The 26,306-nt window shown below is 45.0% G+C and overlaps 1 protein-coding gene across 1 annotated transcript in view; it reads right to left on the reverse strand.

Annotated features, from left to right (window-relative positions):
• The window catches only part of dock1 (dedicator of cytokinesis 1), a 458,484-nt gene that overhangs the window by 139,959 nt on the left and 292,219 nt on the right, over positions 1–26,306 (reverse strand). The window contains 2 exon segments of the mRNA XM_080789704.1: positions 11,212–11,306; positions 17,879–17,980. Coding sequence (XP_080645830.1) covers positions 11,212–11,306; positions 17,879–17,980 — 197 coding nt within the window.

Here is a 26,306-nt window from a genome sequence, read left to right on the forward strand (position 1 = left end):
ACAATATCTCATGTTCTTGAACAAATGTACTCAACTGTTGTATTCAGTATAGGTCTGACTAGCTGGCTCGCTTAAATTATGCAAGTCAGTTCGTCTCCAAGGCCTGCCTTTGTTCTACTGATATCCAAGGCCCACCCATGGGGACAGGAGGGCGATGGTTTGTTTACGGTTTTCTGTCTGTTCCTGTGGCAATTTGTGTATAACAATAGAATTTGTGTTGATACCGTAGCTGGGAGCAAATGGTTGATCAATAGGTATAAGCCTCTCATCTTCAGAGAAACAGTGAACAACGCCTTACATTCTCACCTCTTGTCTGTGAACCTGTACTTAATACTGTATACTTTGAATGTAACGAGGGTCAGTATGGCCAGTCACGACCTTGTGGCTGGTCAAGGCCAGTGTGAGCCAATATGCTGTATGCTGCTCATGTGTACTCTGAATTCTACCACGGGTCGTTTCGAGGAAGCAATCTGATTGGTTGAAACAGCCTTCTAGCCGTGGGTTAAACCAGCACTGTTCAACTTCGACTTCGAACCCACGACCCTCCGCATGAAAGGCATTATATGCTCCAACCACTATACACTACTAGAGAGAACGCACTGGGTTAAATCATCAACACTCCAGACCAGATTCATATTATATTTCACTGTGCTCTTTTCCTTCCTACAGACGCCTTCAAGAGCTTTTCCCTACAGGTGCTATAGTAGGATCAATCAAGGGGGTGTGGGGGATGGGGGGGGGGGGGGGTGAGTGTACATGTCAGCCAAGCGGCGCTAGTAGAAACCCCTCTGTTAATGAGCCGGCGTGGGATTAATGGCGTCGGGCTTAGCAAGTTAAAGAGTGAGTTGCTTCCGCCTGCCTGAGGCTTTCATCTCCTCCTCTGCCAGGCCAGGAGCTCCCAGGGAACATCCCATCACTCATGTCCCTGTACTGTACTGTACTGTACTGTACTGTACTGTACTGTACTGTACTGTACTGTACTGTACATATAAAGAACAGCTTCTACAATCAGAAGATACTCAAGGTTTTTTATGTTCCTTTGGGAGAGAAAAAATTAATTAACTTTTTCTTTTAGGAAGGTCATCTAATATTAACTCCCGATCTTCATATTTTGAAGCTTAGCTAGCCGAGCTTCCGCGTGCTGGCAAAGGTTTGAGAGTACAGTACATGGCTGGCAGTATGATATAGCAATATCCAACTGTATAGTTGAAGAAGGATAAGAAAAAGAAGAAGAAGAAACAAGAGCCAACAATTGAATCTCACATGACGGGGCACTAGAGGTAACAGAATATGAGCCGAGTTGTGCCTCGCGGATGAGATTGGGAGCCAGCTCATTTGATCTACAATATGCACATAGATAACCGCACGGAATATATAACCTCGAGAGTCGAGACCAAATATCATAATGTATTATCGCAGCCAACATTTTATTAAGTTGCAACGTGAAAACGGAGCAGCAACTCATGGTGATTATCAAGCGATACTTAACCCATTCTGAACGGGAACCCGTTTTGGTGTTAGCATCATGTTATGCTTTAGCTATTTTTGAAAAATCGAAGAACGACTGACATTCTTAGAATCTGATCTCAGGTCAGAATGGGTTAATCAGACCAGTGTGTGTCCAGTGGAAACCTCGTGTGAATCTGATCTCAGGTCAGAATGGGTTAATAACGCTTTTAATTATGTGCCCCCCTCGGATCGCACGCAGTATCGTAGCCTCAGGACCGAGAGAGAGAGAGAGAGAGAGAGAGAGAGAGAGCAAGATAAAGTGGGTTAGAACTTGTAAATATTGTTCAATATCTTTGTATTAATTGCCCAGCCCTACTGTGTGTGATACTGTATGTCCTACAGTAGCCTCGGTCTAGACAAGACATAATGTGATCCCAGCCTCAGGCTGTTCAGTGTCAGCTGGGCTCACATTGATCTTAGCCAACCATGACCTTAAAGCCCACAGACATTCACTCACTCTTGTTCCTTCCTCCCTGTCGTTTCCGGTGTGTGTGCGTGTGTGTGTGTGTGTGTGTGTGTGTGTGTGTGTGTGTGTGTGTGTGTGTGTGTGTGTGAGTGTGAGAGAGAGAGAGAGAGAGAGAGAGGGAGAGAAACATTCCATAACTGCAGTTGGCAGTTATTTTTAAGGCACCACAGTTGTGCAAACGGCAGCAGCAGTCAACCCTGAACTCCTCCCCCAGGGCCATTAGACGTTCGGGGACCTCCCGGGGGGTCAAAATAGTGTTAAATAAAACTAATGAAATGACAAAATAAGCTATGATAACTAAACAAAATACACAAAGAAACAAGGCTTTACAAAAGACGATAAGTAAACTGCGAGTGTGATGAATGTTTGCAAAGACTAAACTAAAACTAACTATCATAGAGAAAATGTCCTATAGTCTATTAAACATAAACATACCATATAGGACTAGCATTTTCCCTCAGAAATATAGCGGCAATAGCTGATCTACAAGCTCACTATAGCACGTTGCATCGCGGGTTACCAGCGTGCAGATCTGGTATTTACGCAATCCCCCCCCCCCACACCGAAAAAAGAAAACTAATAAAAACTAAACTTATACAAAAAGAGAAAGAAAAGAAAGAAAGGAAACGAAACAAGCAAATCCACTAAACCCATTAAAAACTAATTAAAACTGACAGTCAGTTAAAAAAAAATGGCACAAATAATACGAAATACAAATAAAAAGGGATGCAAACGTCTAATAACCTTGGCTGCCAGTGGCCACACAGCAGCAGCAGTCAAGCCTAACTTTATCTCCAGGGCAATTAAAGAGCCCCAGGAAGCAGTGGGAGTGAGGGACACTGCTGCTGCTATTGACGCTGCTGCCCGGCTCATTAGTGCCACGCACGCACGCACGCACGCACGCACGCACGCACGCACGCACGCACGCACGCACGCACGCACACAGGCACGCACACAGGCACGCACGCAGGCACGCATGCATGCACTCACACACGCACGCGCACACACACACACACACACACGCAGGCAGGCAGGCAGGCACGCCATTGTCGTTTCCAGGAATTACATTTTGGGCAGGCAAGAATTACATTTTGGACAGGCAAGATGTGTTAATTTTCGTCTCCCCAGTCCCACGCACAATCAGTAGCACTAAAAGTTTTCACAGAGATATACCTGCCAGACAGTATAAGACACAAAGAGATATACCTGCCAGACAGTAGGATACAAAGAGATACACCTGCCAGACTAGTAGGATACAAAGAGATATACCTGCCAGACAGTAGGATACAAAGAGATATACCTGCCAGACAGTAGGATACAAAGAGATATAACTGCCAGACAGTAGGATACAAAGAGATATACCTGCCAGACAGTAGGATACAAAGAGATACACCTGCCAGACTAGTAGGATACAAAGAGATATACCTGCCAGACAGTAGGATACAAAGAGATATACCTGCCAGACTAGTAGGATACAAAGAGATATACCTGCCAGACTAGTAGGATACAAAGAGATATACCTGCCAGACTAGTAGGATACAAAGAGATATACCTGCCAGACAGTAGGATACAAAGAGATATACCTGCCAGACAGTAGGATACAAAGAGATATACCTGCCAGACAGTAGGATACAAAGAGATATACCTGCCAGACAGTAGGATACAAAGAGATATACCTGCCAGACAGTATAGGATACAAAGAGATATACCTGTCAGACAGTAGGATACAAAGAGATATACCTGCCAGACAGTAGGATACAACGAGATATACCTGCCAGACAGTATATATACTGTCTGGCAGGTATATCTCTTTGTATCCTACTGTCTGGCAGGTATATCTCTTTGTATCCTATAGGATACAAAGAGATATACCTGTCAGACAGTAGGATACAAAGAGATATACCTGCCAGACAGTAGGATACAAAGAGATATACCTGCCAGACTAGTAGGATACAAAGAGATATACCTGCCAGACTAGTAGGATACAAAGAGATATACCTGCCAGACTAGTAGGATACAAAGAGATATACCTGCCAGACAGTAGGATACAAAGAGATATACCTGCCAGACAGTAGGATACAAAGAGATATACCTGCCAGACAGTATAGGATACAAAGAGATATACCTGTCAGACAGTAGGATACAAAGAGATATACCTGCCAGACAGTAGGATACAACGAGATATACCTGCCAGACAGTATATATACTGTCTGGCAGGTATATCTCTTTGTATCCTATAGGATACAAAGAGATATACCTGTCAGACAGTAGGATACAAAGAGATATACCTGCCAGACGAGTATTATACAAAGAGATATACCTGCCAGACAGTAGGATAAAAAGAGATATACCTGCCAGACAGTAGGATACAGAGATATACCTGCCAGACGAGTACTGTAGGATACAAAAGGCTGAAAGGCATGCATTTACATTCCAGTGGGTGATTGAGGGTCGCGCTCTACCGCAACGGCCAATCAGCTGTCCACTAATAGTTCTCAGGGTCTTGTTTTTGTCCTCTCTTATTTCTCATTGTATGGATTTTGGCCTGCAGGCAGAAATGGATTTGGACAGGCGGACAGCTGCCCTCGCCTTATTGAAGATACGCCTCTGACGCACACACACACACATCAAAAGGCCCCTTTGCTGGCCTCCTGTGGGTGGCACTTTGTTCCCCGTGTCACAAGTGAAGTGGGCCGCCATGTGAGACATGATGCATCAAGGTACCGGAAGGGTACCTTGATGACAACGAGAGACCCTGATGTGAATTCCCCGTTCATTTTCCACCATATAGGCTTTTCATGTATTAAAGACTCGCGTTGTGACAAATCAATGACAACAAACACAATGTTTTTCGGGCCGCACAAATAATTACAAAGAAGAAAAACAACAACAACAAAAAGTGTTGTATTATTTTGTGTTTTCTTCTTATGTTTTTTTGTGGCTTTCGCCTTTATTTTATATTTTTATATTTTTTTATGGAGGGACAGACGGTAGGCTGACAGGAGATGGGGAGAGAGATGGGGGGAAGACATGCAGATCTACAAGCTCATAGCATACCAAGCATCTGTAAAGAGCAAAAGAGAAGCTTATCTGTAGAGCTTTGGGATAAAAACGGTGCCATTTTAGTGGGAACGGAACAGCCTAGGCGGCGCGCACACGCACACACACACACGCACACACGCACACACACACACACACACACACACACACACACACACACACACACACACACACACACACACACACACACACACACACACACACACACACACACACACACACACACACACACACACACACACACACACACACACACACACACACACGGTCACCTTCACGCCAGCCTGCAGAGACACAGACGGGGAGCGGAGCTCTATCAGTCTCCAGCAGCGCACTGTTAGATTTTGACGGCACATTTAGATTATACGTTTTTGTCATAGTGACTTTTATGAATAGTTCTCATTTAGTTTAAGTCACATTTTTGCCACCTGGAATGTTTTAGTTTTTCGTTGACTAAAACATCATAAGATTTTAGTCGGCTAAACCTATACAGTTGATTTAGTCGACTAAAATGTATTTTGGCGGACCTTGATGCCATCATAATGGCTGATTTTACACTTGCTTACATTTCTTTTGATTGACCGTGTATTTTCTTTATTTTAGCTACATACACAATATACTGTAACAACAGAAAACTGTTTTAATTACAGTAGATTACAGACTCACATACCGTACCCACAAAGCTGTGCATAGGAGCGGCTAGCACCTCTCAAAAATAGCACATAATATACACAAGCTCTGTGTCCTTGAGATGAGACCCACTGATTATAGCAATTAGCAAACATAGGTTTTTCAGAAAACCAGGAGGATTTAGAAGACATTTGTAAAAATCGGCCTCAGGTGAATGCCAGGGACATCCAGAATGTAAAAAAAACTAAAAACTAAAACAAAAAAAGCAGCTGCCAGTTGAAGCGTTCAGTGGGGGAATAGAAGGATGAATGGACGTGTCACCTTGGCTACAGGATGCGGGGAGAGGATAACAACCCATCAAACGCAGCGCCACGCTGCGACAGGTACAAATGAGACGCGTTGGGCTAATCACTCAGGTAGAGGAGGAGGAGGAGGAGGAGGAGGAGGATGGGGGGGAGGAGGGAGGAGGAGGATGGGGGGGAGGAGGAGGAGGAGGAGGATGGAGGGAGGAGGAGGAGGAGGAGGAGGAGGATGGGGGGGAGGAGGAGGAGGAGGAGGATGGAGGGAGGAGGAGGAGGAAGGAGGAGGATGGAGGGAAGAGGAGGGAAGGAGGGAGGAGGAGGAGGAAGAGGAGGAGGAGGAGGAGGGAGGAGGAGGATGGAGGGAGGAGGAGGAGGAGGAAGAGGAGGAGGAGGAGGGAGGAGGAGGAGGAGGAGGAAGAGGAGGAGGAGGAGGAGGAGGAGGAGGAGGAGGAGGGAGGAGGAGGATGGAGGGAGGAGGAGGAGGAGGAGGAGGAGGAGGAGGAAGAGGAGGGGGAGGAGGAGGATGGAGGGAGGAGGAGGAGGAGGGGGAGGAGGAGGAGGAGGATGGAGGGAGGGAGGAGGAGGAGGAAGAGGAGGAGGATGGAGGGAGGAGGGGGAGGAGGAGGATGGAGGGAGGAGGACGGCGGCGGCATTCAGCCACTCTGGAGTTATAGGAAGAAGAAGACTGCTGAGGATGAGTCGTGGGGCGCTGCCTGACAGGCTTTGTTTCTCCTTCTCCACAGAGTTAAAACAACTATTTAACTTGGGCTGAAGGCGCCCGAGTGGCACGCAGGAATGTAATCTCTCTCTGTCACAAACAAGCACGGGGCCTACAGAGGTAGAGAAGTCTAATCGGGGACAGAGTTTGTTGTGCAGAGCCACAGGAGAGACGACGCAAAGTTGGCCTCCAACGTTCTGCCATTAACTCTGAGCCAAAACAAAAAGCTAATAACAAAAAACAAAGTAACAGTAACACTTGAACACAAACACAAGGTATAAAGTCGGGGGACAAAAGAAAACATTTGCCAAAAGTACAAAGAACAATCCAAGGTTGTAGTTAGCAGCGCAAGGAGCTTCTATTATGCGGTTCACTCACAGCCAACGGTTGTTACTCAGTGGCTGCACGGCTGTGGTGGTAAAGTCTAAACTAAGTGTCACCCATTTTCAACCTTATCTTCAGAATATTTGGTCCTCACTAATGCTCATTTATATGAGACTAGTTTGGTGCCCCGCTGGTCACTGCCTACTTGTAATGATGCCAGTTGGAAATGCAATGCCCCCCCCCCACACCTATAGTTGTTATGTCTGTGTCCCTTTTATTCAACCTGATATTCAAGTTCATGAGGAGGCTGGATCGCTCACTGAATGGACTCATTGGACAGATGACAGACCCAGGCCGTAGTTCTGTAAAGTACACTTCTACCATCAGAGGACACTGGCATGAGTGCCTCGCCTAGAGTAGTAACCTGTGGGGCTTGGGTAAATGTACTGTATTTATTTTTTATTAATTTATTTGTATTCTCGTATATGTGATGTACTGTCTTACCTTGTGGGCCATGAGCCGGGTAATAAAGTTTATATATGCCCATATATGGAGTTCTTTGTCAGGCATGCCCAAATGTGGAGTCTATACGCATGATGTCAGAATATCATTGTGATATCAGAACAGAACATCTCATATATGGAGATATAGGGGTGATCGGTAGGCTTTGGTGCTTGTTCTGGACAACCGCTGGCTATCCGACAGACACAAATAAGTAAGTATAAACGGAAGGCGCATGGCATGTGAAGTCCATGTGCACGCATCCGCAAGTACACTTACATTTGCCGCACGTGTGGCCTGGCTAGCGGACGAGCCGGGGTGGGAGGGAGGGGAAGGGGTTGGGGAGGGGTGGGGAGGGAGGGAGGGGGGTTGTTGGACCACCCAGGCTCTTTCATTTTGTGACACACATTAACAGGCAAGGCTCCAAGTCTACAGCAAAGAACGGATGTGATTACCACCACACCTCCGGGGTCCACGGGGGGGGGGGGGGGGGGGGCAGAGCCACCGCCACCGCCATCGTCTCGTCTGCATTCTGACCCAGGTGGCGCCTCCTGACGATGTTTACCAGGAGGATTGTAGTGTGAATTTTTCCAATAGGTATTTCGGGGGCCGTGTAGCAATCATGAGCCTGCGCGCCAGCGAGCAAGAAAGGGAAAACGAGAACGGACGACCTAATGCAATCTCTAGCCAAATATGCCTGCTGGTTATGATGTTGGAATAGACCCGGGACGAGAGAGGAGGGAGGGGAGGGGGGGGGGGGGGGGGGGGTTGGCTGGGGGGTGGGTTGGCAGGGGGTGGGGAGAGGCGTTGAAAAGGGCTTAAAGCCGCCATGGAGCCGTGTGTGTACCTGCTGCAAATCAGTTGTTTTCAACGTGCGGGCCGGGGCCGGCTGGCGGGGCCCGTGAGGGTGTCACAGGGTGGGCTGCCAAATGACCGGCGAAACACTAAAACATTTGAATGATAATAATAACATGAACCATGAAGAGATGAGTTAGTAGCACTGTGTGGGCAATTCATGGGCACTGTATTTTGCCCGTAAACCTCAAGTTTAGCGGGCATAATATGCCCGCTAAACTTGAGTTTTACGGGCAAAATACAGTGCCCATAATGGACAACCGCATATCCGTATATAACTGTATATATTATATACAGTTAATATACGGAGTTTGTTGGAAAGTTTAACGGGTGTTTCCTGTAATATACATATGCCTATTCCATGCTTTTTGCGCAGTGTAGTTCTCACACTTTCAAGACATCTTTCAGAAATGTTCACGAATAGTAGCCAGACGCACAAGCTCGCAGTGAGGCGCGATTTTCAATTTTTTGTAATGGACATCTAAGTGTGGAGCTCTCGTTTTTTTGGAATGGAAAAGTACAGTGTTGAGTACATTTCATTGAATGACCAGAGGAGAAAAATGGTAACGTTAAAAAACACACAAAATGGCCTTAAAACTACATTCTGGAATTGGAATTTCAATAGAATGAAATGTAATTTTCATACATACGCCACAAACTCCTCTTAAAAGTATCACTAGCATCTGTAGTGTGTCCTATAACTCTATTAGAGGTTTAATCTAAACCATTGAGCCCTTAAGTTATGACCCTCATGGTGTATTCATCAAGAACAATTCTACCTTTTAACCTCCGACTAGCAGTTCTCATTCTGCTTTTCCAAAGTGACCGTCGCCACTCTGCAATTTGCCCAAATCGATGCCCTACTTGATCATAGTGCAGTTGTTGTCGCAAGTTGCTACTTTTCAATTAAAAGAGTAAGACTTTTTTGGACACACTGCATGAGGTTTCCACCCGACATAGATGATATAACAGGCTCCTATTATATAAGGGTATAATTGTACCAGCTCTCTGTTTACCGAGCAATCTTCGTTCCTACTCTCACCTATGGTGGTCATGAAGTGTGGGTCATGACCGAAACAATAAGGCGAATACAAGCGGCCTTATCTTCAGTCACACGAGAGAGACAGAGCCGCTGCTCCTTCCTCTTGGGCTCCATAGGGAGGTCCTCGAGGCACGTCCCACTGGGAGGAGACCCCGGAGGGCTTAGGGTAGGGGAAATAGCCAATAATGGGCTTTTGTACAAAATAACACCTGGACCTCTTTGGTGGGGACATACTGTAACAACTATACAAAAAAAAGGTAAGAAAGCCTTCTAGTCCGAAATTCTTCTTTAACAGTGTAATTTTGTCTTATTTGCTCACTATGCCAAAGGAAATAATATTCACACATCCACTTGGTTCCAGACACATGGGACAGTGGCAGCTGCAGCAAGATGAACCAAATACTAAAGAAGTATTTCATGAACAATAAGTCCTGCCTCCTCAGCAGCAGTAGTTTTGATTCAAATTGTCAGACGTTTGGGATCCGTGTGGACCTTCCAGAGTGTCTTATAGCTCACATCATAGTGTTGTTGCATTATTCACTGACTTTTGTTGGATATTATTTGAATGGTGCTGTCTGCTTTTGCTTTGCTTTTTTTTGTTTTTGTTTATTGCTCGGTGAAGCACTTTGAGCTGCATTTCATCATGTCACGAAAGGTGCTATACAAAAAAAAAGATTTTTCTTTTATCATTACTAAAACATTTACAACTCCTCCCATGCAGGACTATTGAGGGAATTGAGTTTGAATCAATCGTTTGTCAGATCCCTCAAATCCTTCCCTAGAACAAGGAAGGAACTTCTGCAAATTATTCCATTGCTGTCTGTACTTTGTCTCACATTGACACACACACAGACACACAAAGATAAATCTAAGGCAGGGTCAGTCGCTTTTCACCACAGACATCCCCCCACCCCCCCTCCCACAACATTGCACAGCACTTTCGATCTCTCTTTCCGTGCCTGGGATGAGAACACAGTCAGGCAATACAATACAAGGCGGCGAGAGCATTAATAAAACACAAGAACCACAACAGCTCAGCAAGCAATAAAGTAAAGAGGCGCTGAGACTAAGTTTGGAGATTAGGAGCCAGTGTACACCCGCGCATCTATAATTCATGGTATTGTTTGCGGCTGTGCTGTGGCTGTTTCTCTGATTGCTGCGTTGCAGAGAGAGAGAGGCCCCGTGCCGATATTTGCATGGGAAAAATGTCCTCACCCACTTCTGATTGCCGTTCCCATAGCAACAACAGTGGGAGGGAGATCAAACGTGTGTGTGTGTGTGTGTGTGTGTGTGTGTGTGCGCAGCACGGCACGCTGGTATGCGTTGTAGTGTGTGTGCGTGCGTGTGTGTGTGTGTGTGTGTGTGTGTGTGTGTGCGTGCGTGTGCGCGCAGTTCTAGAAAGTAACAAAGTGCATTTGCCAAAGTACCACATGCTCAAGTTTGAGGTACTTGTACTTTAACTGAGTATTTCCAATTTTCGATACTTCATAGTTATATCTTCAAAACAAATCTCACAAAAATGTGCAACTCTACTTTTGGTATACATTTTGCTACCAAATACATACGCTTGGTACTTTTACTCAAGTACAGACATTTGAATTCAGGACTTTTTCAAATTGAAACAGAATATGTGAATACATATTCACATACACACACACGTGTGTGTGCGTGTGCGTGCATGCGTGTGTGTGCGTGTGTGTGTGCACGCATGCGCTTGCATATACTGTATGTGCGTGTGTGTGTGGGTGGGTGCGTGCATGGAGATGAGTACAGTCCGGCGGTATGCAGTGTTGGGGGTACTTACTTATTTTGCATCATGTTCATTATGACCCAGTCTGTAGGGTAGACATTTTTCCCGATGAGATCTTTAAACATGATAAATGTTTCCATTAGGAAATCCTGAGAAGAGAAAAAAAAGAGGGAGCGAGAGAGAGAGAGAGAGAGAGAGAGAGAGAGAGAGAGGGAGAGAGGGAGAGAGGGAGAGAGAGAGAGAGTGTGAGCATTCAAAATGAAAACAGTTATTCTTCCCCGCCTCCCAGATAAGAGCAATCTGAAATGAACTGTGAGGGGTTTGTGGCTCGCAGGCAGACACAGCTTTTAGATTAGTTTTTTTTAAGGTCAAGGTGACTCCAGGTACATTTTTCAACCCCCCAGCCCCCCCTCCCCCCCTCGCCTTTTGTAATCCAACGCTCAGCGCTCCCCTGTGGTCGACCAGGCGCCAGATTACAAGCCGGCTTATAGTGGCCTACAGAGGGAAACAAAATGTGTGCGATATGCCTTAGCCCATTCTGGGCGGGAAGGGAACCCCCTTTTGGTTGTTTGAACTAAAGCATTATGTTATACTTTAGCTATTGAAAAAAGAGCAGATCTACAAGCTCATAGCGCACCACCGAGTGGCGCGCTATGGGCTTTGTAGGTCTGCTATTTTTGGAAAAAAATCGTGAAAATGTGGCGCAAATCTTTGAATATTATATTCTTTCACAGCAAACACTTTTAACTCAAATCTTTGCTTCTGGGGGGGGGTCCCTGGCTGGAACACATATTTTCAGATGGGGGTCGGTGGCCAAATGCATGTATTTTTTGGGGATGATGACATGACATATTGAGCACCACTGATATAGAATCGTAGGTATTTCAGAAAACCGTCGGGATTTAGAATATTTTTTTCGACGACAGGTCTAAATGGATTAGATATGGCCCATAAGAGAGTGTCCCAATCGGGCCCCGCCGTCATTACCTACAAGAACACAGTATAGGCTCCCCCCCTTCCCCTTGAGCGGGGTCCCACGGGGGTCCCCAGCAAAGTGTGTTAATAATAATAATACCCCCCTTCCTTTTTTTTCCACTCTGTACATCATTTCTGTGTTTCAGATGCTGTGATGATAATTGAATGTTGTTATTTTTTAATACATATAGGACGCGAATGGAAACAAGATCGCAAGGACAATCAATCAATACAGTATACCAACAAAATCAGTTTAACCACTTTAACCTTACAGTATATACAGTACATTGGCTGTTTGAAAATAGCTGATCAACAAGCTCAACAACACGCTGTGATGCGTAACATTGTTAACCCATTTAGGTCAACATTTTAAAAATGTCTTCTAAATCCTGACAGTTTTCTGAATTACCTCATGTTTCTGTATCAGTGGTGCTCAATATTTCCTGTCAAGGACCCCCAGAAATGATATGTAATTGGCCTGCGACCCCCATCTGAAAATATGTTGTTCCAGGGACCACCCCCCCAGAAGCAAAGATTTGAGTTAAAAACGTTCGCTCTGAAAGAATATATATTCAAAGATTTGCGCCGCATTTCTACGACTTTTCTAAAATAGCAGAGCTACAAGCCACCACTCGGTGGCGCGCTATGAGCTTGTAGCTCTGCTATTTGTTCAATAGCTAAAGTAGAACTGAATGCTTAAAACACCAAAAGGGATTCCCGCCCAGAATGGGTTAAGAAACATTTGGACAAATCTTGCTGTGTGTCACTTGCCAACTCAAGTTGCTGTGTACCTACCTACTATAAAAGGTACTGGGTCGCGCGCAGAGGCAAGAGTGAGTTGTTTCTATTTAGTTTATCTTCACATCATGTCACAAAAGAGAGAATACACATTTTCGGCTATCCAACCTTCTTGTGCGACCCAGTACCTTTCTTAAATGATATCGATCTAGGAGGATAGCGCACCAGGGAAGTTTACAAGAAAAGTTAAAGGCATAAAAAGCCCCCCAAAAAAATCTTTAAAAAAAAATAAGCAATTTTCAAAAGGCAATCTGACATTTCTTCCTTCCACTACATGAAGAACTCAGTGAGCCATGTCGTGCCACGTAATGTACAAATAATATTTCACGCATTTATGGATTTATTTCCGTACGATACGCTGCGGCAGGGTTTCAGGTAAGTGATTTGCAGGTAGCACTCCAGCCCTGAGCTATGGAAACCAACAAGTCAAAGAACTTTTCTATTATGATGTTGTCACATAACTTTTCATGGGTTCTGGAAAAGTTTATGGACGGTTCTGTGTTAAAACTTCTTGGCCCCCCGAAAATAACCATTTGAGAAGTGACCTGCAGGGAGTCGGCCCGTAGTCGGGTCGCGGGGGCAACAGCTCCACCAGAGTGCTCCAGACCTAAACTGGCTCCTCTCCAGGCGAAGGAGAGGCGGTTCTACTCCGAGTCTCTCTCGTGTGACTGAACTTCTCACCCTATATCTCTAAGGGAGATGCCAGCCACCCGTCGAAGAAAACTCATTTCGGCCGCTTGTATTCTCGCAACCTTATTCTTCAAAACCACTGAAACACTTTTCTCCCATCTTTTTTTCCCCCCCCAACTGTGGCCCGGCTATTATTGCAGCCAGTCTGCCCACCAGAACCTTTGCAACTGTGGAATGACCTTCACCACTTCAGTCAGGACTGCGTTTGCCGAGTCACTCTCTCTGTTACAGCACGGACCCAACAATGGCACAACGCTCAACAAACACCTCACGTATAGCCTTTCATTCAAGACCTCCTCCATCCTCCTCCACCTGCTCTGGTATTCTTTAAAATTTAGGCCTGACCTCGGAAAAAATCCTTCTTCTAAATCCTCCAGTTTTCTGAAATAAATATTTTCACGATTTTTCAGACCTACAAGCGGGAGACAATCCACAAGCTTGTAGCTTGTAGATCTGCAATTTTTGTGTAGTGTGAAATAGGAGCGTACCAAATGTGTTCTTTACAGCAGTGGTTCTCAAACTTTTTCATGTCAAGGACCCCCACATTGACACCAATTAGCCCGCGGACCCCCCATTTGAAAAGGTATGCCATGCAGGGACCCCCCCATAAGAGAAGATTCTTACAGCTCTAGCATTGATTCTGAACCCTGTTTAATTTCAAGGAGCCCCAGTTTGACATGCATTAGGCTACGGGCCCCCATTGAGTGGCATTTCTATCTCTGGGATCCCCAATTTATATTGTAACATCAATAACGATATGGGGTCCATTTGGTTCCTAACTATCATTTAGCTGGGGACCCTCTGGAACTCCCTCAAGGACCCCTGGGGGTCCCCGGACCCCACTTTGGGAACCACTGCTTTACAGGTCCACTTGATCAAGTATAGAGTCACAGTCCCACCCCCTTTCATGACGACGCCAGGCCCAGGAAATAATTCCCAATGCATTTTTCCCATAGACAAAAAGTATTTATTTAAAGACCTTTTAAGCGTCGTACAAAGCCAACTCGAGTCGTGACAAATCATGACAACAAACACAATATTTTGGACCAAACAAATAATTACAAAGAAGAAAAACAACAGAAAAAGTTGCCGTTTTCTTCTTCTTTCTAATTATTTGTTCAGTCCAATTTTTATTTGTTTGTTGTCATGATTTGTCACGACAAGAGTTGGCTTTGAACGAGGCTTAAAAGGTCTTTAAATAAATACATTCTGAAAAGTCTATGAGGAAAATGAACCTCTCGAGGTCTCTCGAGGGGGGGCGGGACTGCGACACTCTATACCCGACATGCAAACACTGTGGCCTATACATCAATTTATTTATTGATTGATTTTTTTTAAATGCAACTAAATGGCTGGAAAATGGAAAACTTTTTCCATTTTAAAGTTTCTGGTTTCAGCATTCATTCATTTATGATATATATATTCTATTATTAAGGTTATTTTTGCAGTCAGTTTGTGTTGGGGGTGTGGAGGGGGGACGGGGCGGGAGTCGCGAGACATGGCCAAAGCATTTTCGGGGGTCCCGACTCCCCACACTACACAGCCAAAAACGTTGAGAACCTCTGGCCTACATAACACTGCTGCCATAGACCGTTTCGTTTGACTTCAGGACCCCCCCCACCCCTCCTCTCAGATAACAGGGCTGTTTGGTGGTGGGGGGACGGGACTGCAAGACCATACATAAGCAAGGGAAAGTTCTTTGGGCTCCGGCCAGTTCTAAAATAAATAAATAAAAACTCATGCCAACTTCCAGCGACGATAAATCTGTGAAAAAGGCGGTCTTCATCACAGCGATTGCCTGCCTGCCCTACTAAGGCAACCAGGCATGGCTCCCAGTCAGAGACAGGCAGGGCCCGTAAATACACTGCTTAATAAGATGGTTCTCTCTCTCTCTCTGAGAACTGCTGCTGATGGTTCAGACCAGATAAGACCAGTGGGTCTCAAACTCTTTCATGTCAAGGACCCCCAAATGGACACTTATTAGCCCACAGACCCCCCCATTTGATGTGCTAAGGACCACCATTTTGTATATGGTTCTAGCAGTGATTTTCAACATTTTAATTTCAAAACATTAGGCTACAGACCCCCATTTAATGGGTCCATTTGGTTCCATTTGTACCCCACCTTGAGAACCACTGAGATAAGGCAGTGATTCTGAATCTCTGATTTATTTTATTTTTGGGGGGGTCCCCGGGTGCAGCATGGTTTTCTCACTCAATAGTAAGCAAACCAACACACAGTACAAGTGTATACCTGTAGCCCAGGGCATTTCTAAAGACAAAATTTAAGGAATTCTAATTAAAAAAATAAGACCATCACCGTGTCAAAAGTAATCAACAAGCTATACTACAAAAACTGGTCAAAACATTGGCCATATGCCTATAAGAAAGAAATTAAATAAACAAACAAATGAATCCCCAAAGCACACCTGGTGTCTCAGCACACCGTTTGGGTGAAGCACTGCATGCAGATCACTGTAAGCAGCAGCAATCATACTGGAGTTCAGCCAACTAGGGCTACGGCACAGCCATTTAGCACAGGTTTAAACCGTTTAGGATGGGAACGCATCTGTGTCACCGTTATTCTTAAACTTTAGATGTTGAAAAGAAATAGGTGGCCTAAGGGTTAGAGAAGCACCCTTGTTGCAGAAAGGTTGCCGGTTCGATCCCCCCCCCCCTGGGTGGGGAAGTGATTGTCATCACTCATCAACACCGCTGAAGTGCCCCTGAGCAAGGCACCAAACCCCCAACTGTTCCAGTGCAGCTGCTTAGTGGCCAACAGTATAAGGGCCGATTCATACTCCTATTTTAGAGCCGAATAAAAGTCGGTTCGGTGCTGTAGAGCCTACAATGTGACGTCATTTGAGGTTCGGGGGGGGGGGGCTACCGTCCTAAAGTCGGCTCTTCGGTGCTACTGAAGATTTCTGACGAGCCGAAATCATTTCGGCACTACAGCGCCGAAACAGCGGAGTATGAATCGGCCCTAAGACTGTGGTTGTACTGCATGGTCAGCTCCCAGGTTTTAATGTCTGTGTGTCTCTATTTGCAGGGCGTAAAATGAGCACTTGTGCTCAGCTACTACCCTTGGAAAAAGAAAAGATCGACAAGCTTGTAGATCTGCTATTTTTTTAATTTGTGAAAATGTGGCGCAAATCTTTGAATATATATATATATATCAAACATTTTTTAACTCATATCGTTGCTTCTGGGGGGGGGGTCCCTGGAACAACATACTGTATTTTCAGATGGGGGTCGGCAGCCAATTACATATATAATTCTGGGGGTCCTTGACAGGAAATAGTTTGAGAACCACTGACATGATAGAAGCAGAGGTTTTTCAGAAAACCATCATGATTTTTGTAGAAGACATTTTGTATGAATCTGGTCTAAATGGCTTAAACACAAACAGAGGGATTTCCCTCTCTCTCTCTCTCTCACCAGTCCGGGGCGAGCAACAACATTTATGCTGATAACGACACGAGCGGATAGTGGAGAGAGAGCCGGCACTAGAGGGGCAGAATTATTCAGAAAAATAAAAACATCAATCAGATGTTGTGTCCCTCTTCCCTCCCACACACACACACACACACACACACACACACACACACACACCGTGTTGGCCGCGGGGCTAACTAGGATCCCTTCGCGAGGACCCTCTCCACCGCCGCCCGCCCACACGGGCTAATCATCAACAGCACGCTGCAAATTACCCTGTTCTCTCCAACAGAAACTCAATATCAAGCTGCGATATATGGTCCAATACGCTGGATATCACTACACTACACCCCCCCCGGTTGTCCTGTCTGACGGGAACAACATGGCAATTATGGATCAACCCAATTAACCAAATCTGGGCGGGAACCCCTTTTTGGTGTTAGCATCATGTTATGCTTTAGCTATTGAAAAATAGCAGATCTACAAGCTCATAGCTCGCCACCGAGTGGTGCGCTACGAGCTTGTAGGTCTGCTATTTTTGAAAAATCGAAGAACCACTGACATAGAAACATAGCTTTTTCAGAAAACTGTCAGGATGTAGAAGACATTTTTAGATCTGATCTCAGGTCAAAATGGGTTAAGATTCAATTTCCACCCCGAAATGAAAAATGTTATCGTTATCTGCTCGCGCTGGACGGGCATAATTCGCCTCTGAGGCGAGCGCCATGCGTCTAGAGAGATGGACAGGAAGGCCTCTGTGGCGATGTGTGTGTGTGTGTGTGTGCGTGCGTGCGTGCGTGCAGCAGGGGGTGAACTCTACTCACCACCACGTCGGTCCTCATCTTGCCGAAGGTGGCGATCAGGTGACCGTAATGGTAGTCGTCCATCTGCCTCAGGGTGGCCGTCATGCTGGCCACGAAGCTGCCCTGCACAGACACAACAAGACACACACACATGGAATTAGGTCCGTGCACGACACAAGACACGCATGGAATCAGCTCCGTGCACGACACAATACACACAGACGCTCAACACGGCAGCAGAACATGCTCACCCATCTGACCACTTCATGACCACGGCAGCCAGGTCAAGAGGTCAGGTATAGGTGGGCGGCTGTGAAGGCCTTTCCAGAGGTTTTCTAGTGGACCTTGAACGAGTTAGACGAGTGGTTTCCAACCTTTTACATATCAAGGCCCATTGTATAATATTCTGCTGTATTGATGTTGGTACCATCAGGAGAGATAACAGGCAAACGTTGATCAGAATAATACAATTATCCTAATTTTACTCTTGAGAGCGGAATATAAAACTAAATATGGAATGTAAAATATTAGTAGCCTAATGTAGGCGTGTTTAAACTTAGGGGGGGTTGATGCTATGCCCACCCCACGGGGCTCCAGTCAGAGAGCATGAAGAAGGTTGACACAGTTTTGGCATTTATGGTTTTATATGAAGTTGAGTTTAGTTGATTGACAGACATGGATGGTGAAATGAATGAATGACTCAGTGAATGAATGAATGGTATCTGCAATACAGTGACAGAAAATACATGGGACTATTAGGAAATTAATGACAAATGAGTACAGCTGGTTCTCTACTAAATTGGTGTGTAAATGAATAGGAAACATGTTAATTTAGCACACACTATGAACCACATACAAAGTACATGAAATTACTGTCAAGTTATCAAGTGAACACTGCACAAAGTACATGCTTATGGTAAATAGTGCTTTTGCTATTAAAGCTTAATTAGCTCAAAGCCTCATGAACTAATGGAAATAAGCATGTTAACACGTTTGCTCACTGTGAGACATTAAAAGAAAGCAGAAGGATAGCTTAAGATGCTAATAGCCACAATGTAGCTAGGGTAGATTCATTGGTACTCCTGAGGAGGACAGAGTCTGTCTAGTGTGTGATTTAAAAGAAATTGAAAATGAAATTCATTTTTTGTTTTACTGCCCATTATATGAAGAATTAAGACATATATTATTTTGTAAAATGACAACAATCTGTGCTGACTTTTTCTGGTTGGAGGACTATGAAAAACTGGAATTTTGTTTTAGGAACGGTATTTTTGCTTTGGCAGACTTTTTATGCAGGGCGTGGGAAATAAGGCAGAATGTTTTGTTTGTGGAAAAAATAAATAAAATAAAAAGGAATATCAACAAAACAAATCTGTAAGTCCATGTGGGCTGGGCGCCTTTGGTGCATGACACAAAATAAAGAAATCTATCTATCTACTGTATCATGTAGTTCCTGTTAGCTTAGCCACAGAATTTAGCATGATATTAATTAATGCCAAAAACGAACTTTTTAAGCAACATATAGATGACATCTTTCACAATGAACTGTTACAACATGAATTTATATTGTACTTTATACACAAATTATTGCCTTACTTCCTCAAGAACGCATTCTGTTGGTCAGGTTTTGTCTGTGCAGCTGCATTTTAGAACTGCACAGTCACAAAACTGGGGTCCTGTTGCATTAGGGAGTGCCCCAACAACTGCCTGAACTGGAGTTGGAAACTGGGTCCTAAAGAATGACTAGAGGTTGCCCAAAATAGTCCTGTACAAAATAAGGCAAATAAATTAAGCTAACCCAACTCAAAATTGTATTTGTTTTGTTTTATTTTATTTATTTTTTTGTTATTTATATTGTTTTTGTTATCTGTGCTTAAATTATTCTTTTTGTTTCCTACTGTTCATATTATATGTCAAATATACATGGTTGTTTTTGTATGTCTGTACTCAATTGTTATTTTTTATATTGTTTAATGATGACGATAACTGTGGGGGGAGGGATGGGGTGAGGGAGAAAAAAAAATGGTATGTTCAAACTGTACTACACTGTTGAAAACTACTACCAATAAACATATATTTAAAAAAAAAAGAAATTAAGCTACTGGGAATTTTCTACAAAGGCCCGTATAATATTCTGCATCTGAGCCTCGGACCACCATTGATGAGTGGTCTGGTTCAGACCCAAAACTTTAGAATATTTTGTTATCGTTGGATAAGATTTTGTCGTCCCCTGCTGTATTGATGTTGGGTACCATTAGGAGAGATAACAGGCAAACGTTGATCAGAATAATACAATTATCCTAATTTAACTCTTGAGAGCGTAATGTAAAGTTGAACTGTAAGTTCCAGACCCTCAGGAACGCAACCGGTTGAGAAATGACAGAGTTACCGTGTGGGGGTCCCTCTACTGTACCCTCTACTGTACTGTACTGTACTGTACTGGCACACCTGAAATCACCATATATATACAGTTAATATGTGCATGTGTGTCTGTGTGTGTGTTAGGTTGCGCACAGGTGGTGAAAAACAACCGTGCTGTTTTCGTGCTTACACATACCCAGGCAGCCAGCCAGGCAGGCACCCACACACACACACACACACACGCACACACACACACACACACACACACACACACACACACACACAGTCACTTAATGAAGTGGTTTGCACCACACATCAAAACATGAAAAAGTCATCATGAATCCTACGTAAGCTTATGAACTTAACCTAGTGCCTACCCTCCCCCCCCATGAAACCATACATGTGTGTGTGTGTGTGTGTGTGTGTGTGTGTGTGTGTGTGTGTGTGTGTGTGCGTGTGTCGTGTCGTGCGTGCTTGAAAAAGCGAGACACGAACCATTGAGGGTGTTGATAATAAAGTCTGTCAAGGCACTTATTATGAGAACATGGAAACAGAACACACGACAGAGAGATGGAGTGCCAGATTAAAAACATGTACCGTCTTGTTGTAGCAATCATATATACGGTCACGACAGCCCCCACACAGTCTCTCCCTCGAGGATCGCATGCGTTTCATTCTGTGCACGCAATTTTCACCTCGCGACTGCTCATCACGCGCAGCCCATCAATGAAGAGATGAGGTTTACCGTCTAACCGTATCCATGCTGAACGCACGGGAGCCTCTATGTACACAGACAGACAGATAGACAGACAGACAGCCTGTCTGCCTTCACCCCTAAAACACCTACAGTATCTCCTAACAGTCAGCCATACTATAGTAGGCTGTGAAATATAACGTTTGCGTGTCTGTTTGTGAGTGTTTTTTTTTGGTTGACAGGAGAATAGTATCAGATTCCCATCCAAACTCGCTATACAGATTCAAGGTGGTATATGAAATGGCGGGGTGGAGTTTGTCAGGGTCGGAGAGGGGGTACGGGGATTACGGTGACGTATAGGCGGTGCCAAGATCATAGCGTGGCACCGAGTGCCGCGCTATGAGCTTGTAGGTCTGCTATTTCTTTTTATCGTGAAAATGTGGCGCAAATCTTTTAATATATATTATTACAGAGCGAACATTTTCAATAACATTTTTGCTTCTGGGAGGTCCCTGGAACAACATATACTTAGATCGATGTCGGTGCTCAAATACATATGATATTTGGGGACCTTGACATGAAATATTGAGCACCACTGACATAGAAACATAGGGTTTCTCAGAAAACTGTCAGCATTTAGAAGACATTGTTTTAATTTCAACATTAAGGGCATTGTGTTTGACTGGAAGAGCCTCTCCAGGTCTCTCCTCTGACTCCCCCCTCCTCGTGCTTATAGCTCGTAGTTACAGTATGCGCGGGCCGTGTGCAGTACAGTACCGTCACCCCGCTGAAGGGAATGTAAATACAGCACAGGGTTACATCTCTTCAATCATGCACAACACCTTGCTGCGCTGCGACACAATCACCGACGCCAAGTGGTAAATTATCCCATTCTGACCTGAGATCAGATTCTTAAAAATGTCTTCTACATCCTGACAGTTTTCCATTCTGACCTGAGATCAGATTCTAAAAATGTCTTCTACATCCCGACAGTTTTCTGAAAAAGCTATGTTTCTATGTCAGCCGTTCTTCGACTTTTCAAAAAATAGCAGACCTACAAGCTCGTAGCGCGCCACTCGGTGGCGCGCTATGAGCTTGTAGATCTGCTATTTTTCAATAGCTATATAAAGCACGACATGATGCTAACACCAAAAAGGGTTCCCGCCCAGAATGGGTTATTCATGTTGCATGATGTCGCAGCGCTTTATCTGCAGAACCATAAGCGCGGGGCACAAGGGCTTTACCTCGTCCTCAACGCTTGTGTTGCTCAGCAGAATAAAAAACCTAGAATGTGGCTCGGGGGCTCCGTCGTATCGACATGGTGGTGATTTCCATTCCGGTTGCAGAGAGAGAGAGAGAGAGAGAACCCTGTGCATGTTTTAGCTGTTCCTTGATGCCACCAACTGGTCCAGTTTGAAATGCACTTTAACTGATTTTACACCAGGTACACATATACTCGTACCCTCCCCAGCTATGGGACGTTATCTGCCATCTATACGTACATGTTCGTACACAATCCATGCCAGTACATTACAATAGAAACGCAGACCAGGTGCCAGCGTTTCTATTGTAAAAAAAAAGAAAAAAAAGACGCAAAATGCAAAATTACGTCCTGCAGGCACAGGGGGTTATAGTGCTTAAAACGTAACCTGTCGTTCCTTGGCTTGGATTGGGTTAATTAACATTGATCCCGGTTGCCATGGCCACGGCCCTAACATCTGGACGTAAAATCTGACCACCGCCGTCTACCTCAGGATTTTCAAGCCTCCATGAATTTGGAATTTTAGAGAGCTTCTGCCGCGCAAAGTTTGGATCAAATGTGTGACTTTGTAAACATTGTTGGGTGAGGGCGGGCGAACACAATCCTTCTCTTAAAGTGGACTCACGGATGGTGGCAAAAACTAATTATTCTACCTTTTCTTCTACCTCTCTCTATCATCTCTGTCCTCTCTCTATCATCTCCATCCTCTCGCTTGTCAGCAAGACCACACAATAATGGACCGAGCACGACGACAACAACAACACAATAAAGTCCACTATACTTATTCACACCTGTAAAGAAGAGAAACCCTGTGATGTGACAATAGAGCTCATTGACATTCTGAGAAGATGCAGGCGGTCCTTTCATGTGTTGAGGAAACGCAGTGGGGGGGAGGGGGGGGGTACACACTGCCCTGTAGCACGACTAGCATCGAGTGTATGCGTCTGCTGAAAGAACCAAGCCCAATTAGAGGGCACTTCAGCAGGGAAGCGCTGTGTTGTGTGTGTGTGTGTGTGTGTGTGTGTGTGTGTGTGTGGGCGATACGTGACTGTCGATGATATGATTATGGTAATTTCTGATTTTGCTAATGGGCTAACAAAGGACGCAATTACTTGATACTAGATAGATTACAGGCGTCAGAGAGAGAGAGAGAGAGAGAGAGAGAGAGACAGAGAGAGAGAGAGAGACACACAGAGAGAGAGAGAGACAGAGAGACAGAGAGATAGAGAGAGAGACAGAGAGATAGAGAGAGAGAGAGAGAGAGGAGAGAGAGAGAGAGAGAGAGAGAGAGAGAGTATGAGGGTAAATGGTTTCCGTGTTGGATGTCTTTTACAGCCACTGAATCGTGAACATTTTCACATCAAGGACCACCGAATTGATGTGCATTATTAGGTTTATGCTAGGGATGCACCGAAATGGAAATTCTTGGCCGAAACCGAATACCGAATATAGGAAACGTTTGGCCGAAAACCGAATACCGAATATGATATATATTATATATCTTTTTTCCTACCATTGCTGTCATGGCCGTACCTTAAAGCCACCTGATTTATGGCAAAATAAATGGTTATGGCAAAACTTTACTTAAATAACAATCACTATTATGGGTCCATAAAACATTTATTCAGCTCTTTTGAATGCATTAATTGCATACACTATTCGGTGATATATTTTCTGCCTATTCGGGCCGAAACCGAATAGGCCGAAAATGCATTTTTAGCCGTTTTCTGCCGAATATTTTCTGCGGCCGAATATTCGGTGCATCACTAGTTTATGCCATGCAGAGACCCACAATCTATTAAAAATATTTAGAAATTAGCATCTATAAGTTCACAAAGCATCACGCTGTATAGATCGGCTATTTTCAAATTGCTTATAATATAAAGGTTAAGGTGGTTAAACTGATTTTGACGCTATTACCTATATATAATTTAGCGGGGGACCCCCTAGAATCTACTCAAGGTCCCCGGATAGGATACCCACTGTAAGAACCACTGCTTAACAGAGTAGAACAGTTCATGCATGCAAATGTGTGTGTGTGCGTGCGTGCACGTGCGGCGTGCAAGTGTATTTTGGCGGGGTTACAGCAGGCGTATGACGAGCCCCATCCTTCTTCATTTGGGCTCTAATTTGACGGATCCGGGGATATATATACGTGAGTGGCATGAGAGGCGAGCGCTGCGTTGATAAGTGGAGCGTGTGGGGGGACGGGGACGGGGGGGACTAAGCACAAGTGGCCCAGTTATTAGTGTCTGTCACTGCAGCGACTAGAGTGTATCTGCCCTGTTATTTCCCTTCCATCTCTGCAGCGAGCGGAGTGGAGCGGAACCCCCCGGAAGACAAGCTTCTTTCGGAGTCAACTTCACAGGCAGCGAGCCCCAGCTCTGTGGGACTCCATGCCAGAGAGGAGGACTCCATTGCTGCGAGTTAAAGAGTCCCCCCTCTTCTCTTCACAGCCTTAAAGTATAGGCTGCTTGCTGCCCTCAAGCCTGTCTATAAACATTCAATCAAGTCCTCCCGGCCAGCTGTAAAGCACAGGGCCAACAGTGTGCGTCACCGTTAGTGGCTCAGCCCAATGCGGCCGGCAACAGGGCTGCAGCAGTATATCCAACGAATTGATATAATAAACTATAAAACCTTTGATTCATAAAATAATCAATTCATAATTTATCAATGTTATGGGCATGTCATTAGAGTAAAACAGCAGTACTGACTCCCCTGTGAGGGCCAATGTCTCAGCCCCATACAGCAGTACTGACTCCCCTGTGAGGGCCAATGTCTCAGCCTCATACAGCAGTACTGACTCCCCTGTGAGGGCCAATGTCTCAGCCCCATACAGCAGTACTGACTCCCCTGTGAGGGCCAATGTCTCAGCCCCATACAGCAGTACTGACTCCACTGTGAGGGCTAATGTCTCAGCCCCATACAGCAGTACTGACTCCCCTGTGAGGGTCCATGTCTCAGCCTCATACAGCAGTACTGACTCCACTGTGAGGGCTAATGTCTCAGCCCCATACAGCAGTACTGTGAGGGCCAATGTCTCAGCCCTATACTGACTCATTCACATGGCGTATTGCATCCTCCAGAGCCGATGAGTGATCCATAAGTGCCGGGAGCACATCTGTAATCACTGCTTCTGGCCACCACGGGGTCATCATAATGGAAGGCAGATCCATTATGGTTACATTAAATAAGACGTGATGGATTCTGCCCGGGGCCGTCTTCTTCTCTGTGCTGATGTGCTCACCACGGCAGAAAACATGGACTGAGGATCACTCACGGAGACGGATAATAAAGACCTTTTGATGTGCGGTTATTAACGTTTAACAGGAGAAAGAGCAGCGGATGGATGCGTCACCGCGGAAGAGAGGGCGACAGACGACAGACTGATCCTGCATTCGTAATGAGAGGTTCTCAAAGTGTGGGCCGGGGACCGTGTCATCGAGGAGGTTCCAGAGGAGGTCCTCCTCCCCCAGGGAACCAAAAGGACCATTTTAATGATAGGAGGAGTATAGCTCTGTATGGAGGGCTGAGTGGTACTAATGGACAAACAAATGGAACCATCACCCACCACCACAGAGCGTTTGACACCCTGACCTCGGGCCAGAGATAACAGCAGCATGCAACGCTGCAGAACTGCAGGGTTCAGCAAAGCTGCTTCCCTCAAGTCATCATCAGGCTCCTTATAACTCCCAAGTAATCCCCCATCCTCTGACTCACACACGCACACCGCTAGTGACCTACGCACGCACACACACACACCTAGTGACCTACGCACATACGCGCACACGCACACACGTGCACACGCACGCGTAAAAACGCGAGTAGCTTGATTGGCTATTTACGGTATATATATATATATATATACCTCCTAAACCCAGGAAAGCATCTGTGTCCTTTTACTTTAGATTTCTTTGTTTAGAACAGTGGTTTTAAACCTCTCAAAAGGTGTTTTTTCTTTTAACACAAATGTTCTCTTCATGGGGGTCCCTCCCTGGCACACACAACACATTTTCAGATAGGGGTACCATGGTCAAATCTATATCAATGTGGCAACAACTGATTTACAGTATATGGCATTTGTAGAATCTGCCTCAGGACTTGGTACAGTAGGTTTGAGGTCGTGAGCTACA

The sequence above is a fragment of the Protomyctophum bolini genome (genome assembly GCF_963924005.1).
Source record: "Protomyctophum bolini genome assembly, chromosome: 18".
NCBI classification, from domain to species: domain Eukaryota; kingdom Metazoa; phylum Chordata; class Actinopteri; order Myctophiformes; family Myctophidae; genus Protomyctophum; species Protomyctophum bolini.